The 8,591-nt window shown below is 52.9% G+C and overlaps 2 protein-coding genes across 11 annotated transcripts in view; both read right to left on the bottom strand.

Annotated features, from left to right (window-relative positions):
• Nucleotides 1-3,174, bottom strand: part of MYO1H (myosin IH) — a 143,650-nt gene extending 140,476 nt beyond the window's left edge. For all 7 annotated transcript variants that reach the window (XR_010933280.1, XR_010933281.1, XM_067700502.1 and 4 more), the window contains exon 1: nt 2,268-3,174. The gene's annotated coding sequence lies outside the window, so the exon portion shown is untranslated. The remainder of the gene's footprint in view (nt 1-2,267) is intronic.
• Nucleotides 3,175-5,329: 2,155 nt separating this feature from the next.
• Nucleotides 5,330-8,591, bottom strand: part of ACACB (acetyl-CoA carboxylase beta) — a 139,708-nt gene continuing 136,446 nt past the window's right edge. For all 4 annotated transcript variants that reach the window (XM_067700488.1, XM_067700490.1, XM_067700489.1 and 1 more), the window contains 5 exons: nt 8,084-8,196; nt 6,985-7,139; nt 6,106-6,276; nt 5,859-5,995; nt 5,330-5,637 (listed from right to left, as the gene is read on the bottom strand). In XM_067700488.1, coding sequence (XP_067556589.1) covers nt 5,511-5,637; nt 5,859-5,995; nt 6,106-6,276; nt 6,985-7,139; nt 8,084-8,196 — 703 coding nt within the window. In that variant the 3' untranslated portion in view covers nt 5,330-5,510. The remainder of the gene's footprint in view (nt 5,638-5,858; nt 5,996-6,105; nt 6,277-6,984; nt 7,140-8,083; nt 8,197-8,591) is intronic.

The following is an 8,591-nucleotide window of genomic DNA, read 5'->3' as shown; positions in this document are numbered from 1 at the left end:
CTGCTTTGTGTGACGTGACCTGCCCCCCGCCGAGAAGATGTCTGAGTCATTAAGGAAGACGCGTGTTCGGGTGATGCCAGGACTGTGTACCATTGTGGTGGAGAACCGTCTTCTGTCAATAAAGGCTGAACGCAGCTCTGTGGCTTGGGTGGGTGGGTGGGGTTGACGGGGGAGGGAGGCGTAAAGGACAACAGCGCCCCTCGCCCCTCACAGCAGAGATACCCCCCTTACAGATGGGAAAACCGAGGCCCAGAGAGGGAACACTGAGCCCAGGTCTTCTGATGCCAGGTTCCCATTGTGCCAGACACTGGGAGGACTTTGTCGTTATCGGTAAAATTAGCCCGGCCGCCGGTCACCATCCCATGGTGCCAGGCTCTGGATGGGCATTCGCTTACTGTTCAGAAGGCGAGGCTCAGAGAGGTTGGGTAGGACTCGGGGTCCAGTGAGGAGGCAGGACTGAGTCCGTGTGTGCCAGGTCCAGAGCCCGAGCTCAGCAGCATTCCCCAGAGCTGGCTCTCGGTGCCCGCCTGGGGTCAGAGAAGGCAGCAAGGTGGGAGGAGGGGGCACCCTTTTCAGCACCAGGCCCTGCGCCAGTCACTGCTGTAAACTAGCTCATTCCATCCTCGCTACAACCCTAAGAGGCGTGTCTTACTAGTTATTACACCCATTTTGCAGACGGAGAAACTGAGGCTCAGAGGACTAATGGAGGTGACTTGCCACCCAAGGTAACAGCAAAAGGGCATATTAATTAGGAGTTGGTTGAACTCTTAAGCCCACCCAGGAAGGGGCTTGCAGCCTCACTGGGGAGACCAGATTCACACACATGCAACAATTAGCAAGTAGGGGAGGTAGGGGATGATGGGGCTGTGGGTGGTATCGGGAAGTGCTGAAGGGGGCCCCACCTCAGTGGAGAACAGGCAGGCCGCAGGGAGGGGGTGCCTGAAGCAGTCCTGGGATGCCTTTCTCTCCCCAGCACCCCTCTTCCTCAGCTTGGCTCCAGGGTGGCCCTGTTGACTGAAGCCTGACCAATAAGAGCATCACAACCCCCGGGCATCTCCGGTGACTGACTGGGGGGCAAGTGACTCAGGCCATACTGGTCACAGCCAATAAGCATCACCTGGGGGCTCTGTAGAAGCTCTGAGACACAGGGGTGCCCTCCTCCTGGGGTGCTAAGCTGGGACGATGGCGGCTGAGTGGCTGGATCACCACGTGGAGAGGGCTGGGGAGCCCTTTCTTGAGTCGCATCCATTCCTTACCACAGGCAAATGGGGCCAGGTATGTACAGAGTCAGGGCAAAAATGCCAAGGCCACAGGGTCACGGGCTCTGGGCAAGAGCCCCAGTCACAGCCAGAACCCCACCTGTGCAGGGACCACACTGACGCCAGAAGAAAGCATAGAGGAGAGACGGAGGAATGAGGCTTAATTGAGGGTTTCTCTGCAGTTGGCCAACTAATGGGAGAAACATACTCATTGCCACCCTTTGAGGGCCCGCCGTGTGCATCGTGGAGTTAAACGCTGCTCCCGCAGCATCTCCCTGAAACAGCACAACCAGACACCCAGCCAGTGGGATGGTCCCATTTCCCAGATGAGAAAACTGAGTCTCAGATCATGATTGTGCAGCTTTTCTTCCCCCTCCACGAGAAATCACCCACAGTCTAACAACAAAAAGACAAATAACACTGGCTTACGAGCAGAGGGGGCTTACTCCATGCTACAATGTGCACTATGACACAGTGTATCTTATTTTTCCCTCCTACTCCCCATGGTGTAAAGCCGCCACCCCCTGTGGTGGGCAGAATAATGGCCCCCAAAGGCAGCCACATACTAATCGCCAGCACCTGTGACTGTATGCTACGTGGCAAGGGGAATTAGGGTAGCAGATGGAATCAGTGTTGCTCATCAGCTGCCCTTAAGCTGGGAGAGCAGCCTGGATTATCCAGGTGGGCCCAATGTAATCACAGGCTCAAAGTAGAAGAGGGAAGTCAATGTCAAGCTCTGAAGATGGAACGAGGCCTCTAGAAGCTTCAAAAGCCAAGAAAACAGATTCTCCCTTAGAGCTTCTAGAAGGACTGCAGCCTTGCCAGCACCCTGATTTTAGCCCAGCGAGACCTATTTCGGACTCCTGACCTCCAGAACTGTAAGAGAATAAACTTGTGTTGTTTTTAAGCCACCGAGTTTGTGCTAATTGTTACAGCAGCCGTAGAAAACAAACACACCCCCATTTTACAGAAGAGGAAACGGAGGCTCAGAGAGGCCGAGTAGCTTACCTGTGATTAGCAAGGGGTAGAGATGGGATTCCGATGACACTCTGCTTCCCCACGGTCAGTCGTCTGTCTCAGAGGGCTCAGTGGACACTGTCTACTTGCTGGTTTAAAAAGGAGCCAACGCAGTGGTTCAGAGTCCGCCTGCCGATGCAGGGGACACGGGTTCGTGCCCCGGTCCGGGAAGATCCCACATGCCGCGGAGCTGCTGGGCCCGTGAGCCATGGCCGCTAAGCCTGCGTGTCCGGAGCCTGTGCTCCGCGGCGGGAGAGGCCACAGCAGTGAGAGGCCCACGTACCGCAAAATACATAAATAAATAAATAAATAAAATAAAAAGGAGCCAAAACTCTGAGGTTACGCTGCTGGGATTTAACCCTGGGTCTGTAGATCTCCTGGCCCCTTCCACGGCACCGTACTGCCTGGTGTAGTGTTTGCTCCTGAAAGGCAGCTGGTGGAGGTTAGAGGAAGGATAAAAGGTCAGAAGTAGGAGATGAGGTGGTGCCTCTGGAGGATGCTGGTTGTACCGATGCCGTTCCTCTGGGTACAGATGCTGAACCTTCCATCTCCAGAGTCACAGTCCCCCGAGTGCAGGGGTAGCAGGGCAAAGACTAAATAGGCAGCTGAAACACGGGAAACTTCATTGGCGGAAGGAAGGGAGGCAGGGCAACCGGGGGAGGAGCAACTGAGTGGGCAGCGGAAGCGGAGGCAGAGGAATTGCGAATTTACAGGCTCGCTGGTGGGGTCTGTACATCCCGCCCAAGATGTCTGAGGGATGCAAGGAAAAAGGTTCCATGTCTTTTGAGTTAAAATGGCTTCTAGGCTCCACCCAACAGGATGGCTACCATAAAAAAACAACAAACAGAAAACAACATGGGTTAATGAGGATGCGAACACATCAGAACCCTCGTGCAGTGACGGTGGGAATGTAAAATGGTGTAGCCCCACGGAAACCGGCGACTGTTCCTCAAACACTTAAATACAGATTTGCCACGTGACCCAGCAATTCCCCTCTGGGAATATACCCAAAAGAAAAGAAGTGAGAGTAGAGACTCGAACAGGTATTTGCCATTCATGTTCATAGCAGCACTATTCACAGCAGCCCAAGTGTCCATCGACGGATGATGGATAAACAAAATGTGATCTATATAATGATGGAATTGTTCAACCTCAAAAAGGAAGGCAATCCTGACACCTGCTACAGCATAAATGAACCTTGAGTACATTATACGAAATGAAATAAGCCAGTCACAAAAAGACAAATACTGTATGATTCTACTTCTATGAGGCACCTAGAATAGCTAAGTTCAGAGAGACAGAAAGTAGACAGAATTGTAGCATCCACCTCAAAAGCTCATGGGATTGCACGGGACGAGGCCAGGGCACTGGAGGTAGCCAGTTGCCGTCACCCTGAGCATTCAGTTTAGACCCGGGCTGCCCACCCAGGCCTCTGTGCACACTCAGGGGTCTGATCCTTTCTCCCTTCCCTGGAGGCGCCTGTGCTAAGTCTCTCGAGGGAAGAAAAGTCGACCCCATCAGGGAAAGTCTGTTCAGCTGCCGGCAGACAGCAGCTTGCGTCCATGTTTGAAATTGAGCTGCAAGCATGAAGTGGTCCCCCGCTCCCCCGGTGGCCTTCGGGAGGGGAAGTCAAATCAGAGCTTTGTCCTCCTGAGATGGGGGCTTGCACAAGATCTCAGTGGTTGTCGGAGAATGGGCAGTGATTCCCCAGTGAGGCGGCCTGCTTTCTCTGGTCCAAATAAGCCAAGGTCAAAGTACTTCCTTCAAAAAATTATTCATTCCACACATTTCCCGGCAGGTTCCTCCGCCCACTGTTCCTGGGTAGCAGCTAGTCATCGACTTATCATCCCTCCCAAACCAGCAGGGCCTCCCCCCAACAGAAAGCATTCAGTTCCCAAAGCAGCATGGACTCTTCCCTGCCCCCTCCAGTCTCAGGATGCGACAACAGCTAATTTATCTTTCTCCCACCCCTCACTGCACCCACACCACCTTCATCGGCCAGAGCTGTCATTGGCCGACGGCCTCAAACATCCTCCAGCATCCCAGCTTGTAGGGGCTTCCCCGGGCAACCTCGCTGGCCTCCAAGTTGGACAGGTGTAATGTTTGGTGTCCTCAAATTGCCCATCACAGCAGTGGAGGGTGGCCAACTCCCTCCCATCACTGGCACCCAGGGACAGATGGACGGGGCCAGAAGGGTCGCAGGTCCTGATGCTGTGCGGCCTTCAGGTACTGGCGGATGCAGCGCGAAGCCCTCCCTGAGTGAATCAGTGTGGTCCTCGTGCTCCAGTCCTCGGGAACCAACAGCTCTGTCCATCAGGGCCAGATCCCACCGACGGACATTGAGGCAAGAGGCGAAACAGTGAAGGTGACCCGAAGGGCCCTCCAAGGCAGGTGATAGCAAGCACAGTGGTGACACCTGTGAGCAAGATGGGCTGCGAGTTTGGAGAAGGCTTTCCTTCTCTTCTTTGTCCTCCCAACCTGGGCTGGAGGATGCCTGCCTCTTCATGCACCCTCCAGGACATGGGAGGGTTCGTCCTCTCCTCCTCGGAGGGAAGGGGCAGGCAGAGGGCTGTGAATCACATAAAAGAAGTCTCCCAATGCCCTTGAACCTACGGCTATGCAATTCTCTGCTAATGAGAGAACTAAGCCTGGTAATGGGACGTTGCTAGTGATTCACTACTAGGGGCCACATGGGGAGCAAAATACCATTTTACGCTCTTAATAAAAAATCATTCATACCCTTTCCTGGGTGACGCAACAGGATCCGAATAAGCACCATTACAAAAATAGGTTTTCTCTTGTCTTGTCTCTATTTTTCTTGCTTTGTTATGCTGCTATAAGATGATTACATCATGAGCTGGTCTCAGAGTAAAAATAATAATAATAAGATTCTATGCTCTGATATAAAATGAGCCTAAAAAGAACACCTGGATCCCACAAAGCAGGCACCGGAAAGTGGCTGGAAACTGGGGTGCTTGGGTTCAATTCAATTCAGTGACGCAGCAAAATGTCTTAAGAGACAAAACACAGACTTGCCAACAATGGAGAGGAGGTGATTTCTGCTTGGAAGGGGCCACTTCTGAGACTTTTATTGAAACAGGAGCGACTTGGGGGTCAGCAGCCTTGCAGCAGTTTTAAAAAGCAAATTCCCAAGGTGCAGGCGAGGGCCTGCAGTCAGCAGATCAGTGCGGTTTCTCTTGCCCGTGGATCTGCAAGTGGCCGGCAGGACCGGGGTCAGGTGGAGGCCGGGCTGTCCATGGTGGACAGGAGGTGAATGATCTGGGCCCGCTCGGCCGGGCTGACGTGCTGACATATGTACACCACGGAGTCCACGGCCACCTCGGGGTTTTCTTGAACCAGGCTGCATGGGAGGGGAAAGAAGGGTGAGGTCATTCCTGCTCCTGAGTTCAATGGGCCCTACGGCAGCCCCAGATCCCTGTGCAGGACCCCTTCCCATTCCTGGGGCGGGGGGCAGCCAACCACCCAGAGCTCCCAACACTCTTCCTGCTGTCACACGAGTCCTGGCTTTTGCGCTCGCTGACAAGTCCAAGAGGTGGGTGGGCAGGCGGGACGGGCACTCACCCTCGGATGGTCTTGAGGACAGAGTCTCGCTTCAAGTACTCTATGTTCTCGCGGATGGTGGAGCGCAGCCCCTCTCCCGCCTGCCAGTGCTGCTCCAGCCACTGCACTGCCGTCTGGTTGTTGTCCCACAGGTAGGCCTGGGGAGCGAACAGAGGCTGCGTCAGGGAGGGACACCCTGCCGGGCGGGGCTCCCCCTCGGGCCCCCCTTGGCCCCCGCCTGCCAGCCCACCCATCTCTGCCCCAGGACCTTGACGGCCCCCTCCATCTCCATGAACCAGCGGCGCAGCATGGACTGGACGTGCACGTGGCTGAGGTCGCTGCAGGCCTGCAGGACCTCCTGCTTGACCTGGTCCTCCAGCAGCAGGCGACGCAGACGCCAGTACAGGAAGGTGCGGGCGGTCTTCCAATCCAGGATGTCCTGTGGACAAGCCCCGGGCCTGAGCCCCCAGAAACGGTGGGGCGGGGGACTCGGGAGGTTGCCGGGGCCCGGCCCTGTGCTGGGGAAGGCTCTGGGACCATTCCCATTTTACAGGCCGGGAAACTGAGGCTTGGAGAGGCGGCAGAGGCAGGACACTGCCAGGTCTCTAGGCTGCCTCTCCTGGAGAACAAACCTGGCGCCCACGTCCACCTCCAGACACAGAACACGGGCTCACCAGAGGGACGGAGGGCTTAGGCGAGGTAGGAAGGAGCACGGGACGCAGGGGGAGCAGGACTGGGGATGTCCTCGTGGGGACAGGGCAATAGGGCGGGGTTGTGATGGTCAGTGGTGGGTGAGTGCAGGGTGGGAACAATGGTTCCCAAATCTGGACCTGCAGTTCTAAACACACACAGAGGTTAGACTGGTGGTTCCCAAACTTGGCTACTTATTGGAATCTCTTGGGGATCTGAAAAGAAAAAAATACTGATGTCTGGCTTCTCCCCACTCCCACCACCCATATTCTGATTTAATTGGTCTGGAAAGCCACCTAGGCACTAGGATTTTTTTGTTTTAAAGCTCCCCAGGTGATTCTAACGTGTGGCATTTGACTCATCCCAAAGCCCTGAGCCCAAATATCCTCTGTGTGTTGGAAACCAGGTGACCTTAGGATGGGCCATTCGCGCCGACCCTAGAGCTGCAGGCTCTTACAGAGATGGTACCCTTCTCCAACATCCTGCTGGGCTTGTCGTGGAGGTCGGCGAACTGCACCGCCACCTGGTGGTAGATGGGCAGCAGCAGGTCCTCCCGGGCCTTCAGCTGGCCCTCCAGCTCCTTGCGGTGCTTGTCGGAGAGCTCAGACATTCCTGCAGGCAAGGGCAAGAACCAGGGTGGGCAAGACAGGCCTCAGCTTTAACTCTGATAATGCCCAGAAGTCAAGTCGCTCGTGCAGCCTCAAAAATGCACCCAGAGTTGCAAGACAGCATTCAACACGTAACTTCAAATTTATCCCCTTTTATCAGGCCCGCTGTGCTTACAGGACACTATCAGTTACCATTTGTAATATATATGGTAAAATCTAAGGGGGAATATTATAAACAAGTCTATGCCAATTCGATAATTTAGATGAAACAGACCAATTCCTTGAAATATACAAACTATGAAAGCTCACCTAAGAGGAAACAGATTAAACTGAACATTCCTATATATAATAAAGGAGTTGAATTTGTAGTTAGAAACCTGCTATCAAAGATTTAAAGACATAGTGCCAATTCAAACTCAGAAAATAGGAGGAAACACTTCTCAACTCGCCCTGTGATATCAGCATTACCCTGATACCAAATCAAAGAAATTATACACCCGTCATCACCATCATCATAAATCCTGTGAATTTATGATGACACAGATCAGTTATCAGTCATAAAGACACTGACACCTAACATGGACTTCTAAAGAGAATTACACCTAAAGTTACAAGTGAAACAAAGCTGTCACTCAAACAAAAATAGGTCTGATGGAAAAATTCTAAAGGGTAATTTTGCTACCAAAATTCTAATGTTTCTTATTGGCTCGAAATACTTCAATTATTATATCTTGTGTGTGCCGAGAAATACATTCACTAAGGCATAGTGTATATTTTTTAATGTTAAAGGAGTTGATACACTGTATGTGAACATTTAAAATATCTCATAATTTTTGCTGCTGGGTTTTGGTATGTCTTCACTATTTTTAACATACCAGAAACCTCCAGCAATGAGAGGGCTGAGCCTCTGTTGACCTCTGAGAAGTGATTCATTTCAGACCCACTCACCTAGCTGTTCCACAAGCTTCTGGTAAATTGGGTCGATTCTTCTCATGGTCTTTACCAGATCTTTCTTCCGGTACTTAATCTCCACTGTTCCCTCTGGCTCCAGAACACCCGCTCTGAAAAAAACAGCAGCAGGGGGGGTGGTGTGTGAGGTGTCCCCCAGCAAGCGACAGCCAGAGGACACGGCAGGGGGAGGCAAGACAGCCAGGAAATCTGGTGTCAGTCCTCTGCTCTTTCATTGACTCACTGTGTGACCCTGGGCAAGTCACTTCCCCTCTCTGGTCATCTGCTTCTACATCCATAGAATGAAGAACTAAACCAGCTTTTAAAATAAAGTGTTCTGGGACTTCCCTGGCCGTCCAGCGGTTCACACTCCATGCTTCCACTGCAGGGGGTGCGGGTTTGATTCCTGGTCGGGGAACTAAGATCTCACATGCCTCATGGTGAGGCCAAAAAGTAAAAAATGGAATGGACTATTCTGAACTCTGGAAGGCCCTTTCAGCTCCAAGAG

This window comes from Pseudorca crassidens, chromosome 12, assembly GCF_039906515.1.
Source record: "Pseudorca crassidens isolate mPseCra1 chromosome 12, mPseCra1.hap1, whole genome shotgun sequence".
NCBI classification, from domain to species: Eukaryota; Metazoa; Chordata; class Mammalia; order Artiodactyla; family Delphinidae; genus Pseudorca; species Pseudorca crassidens.
This window is presented reverse-complemented; position numbering and strand designations above follow the sequence as displayed.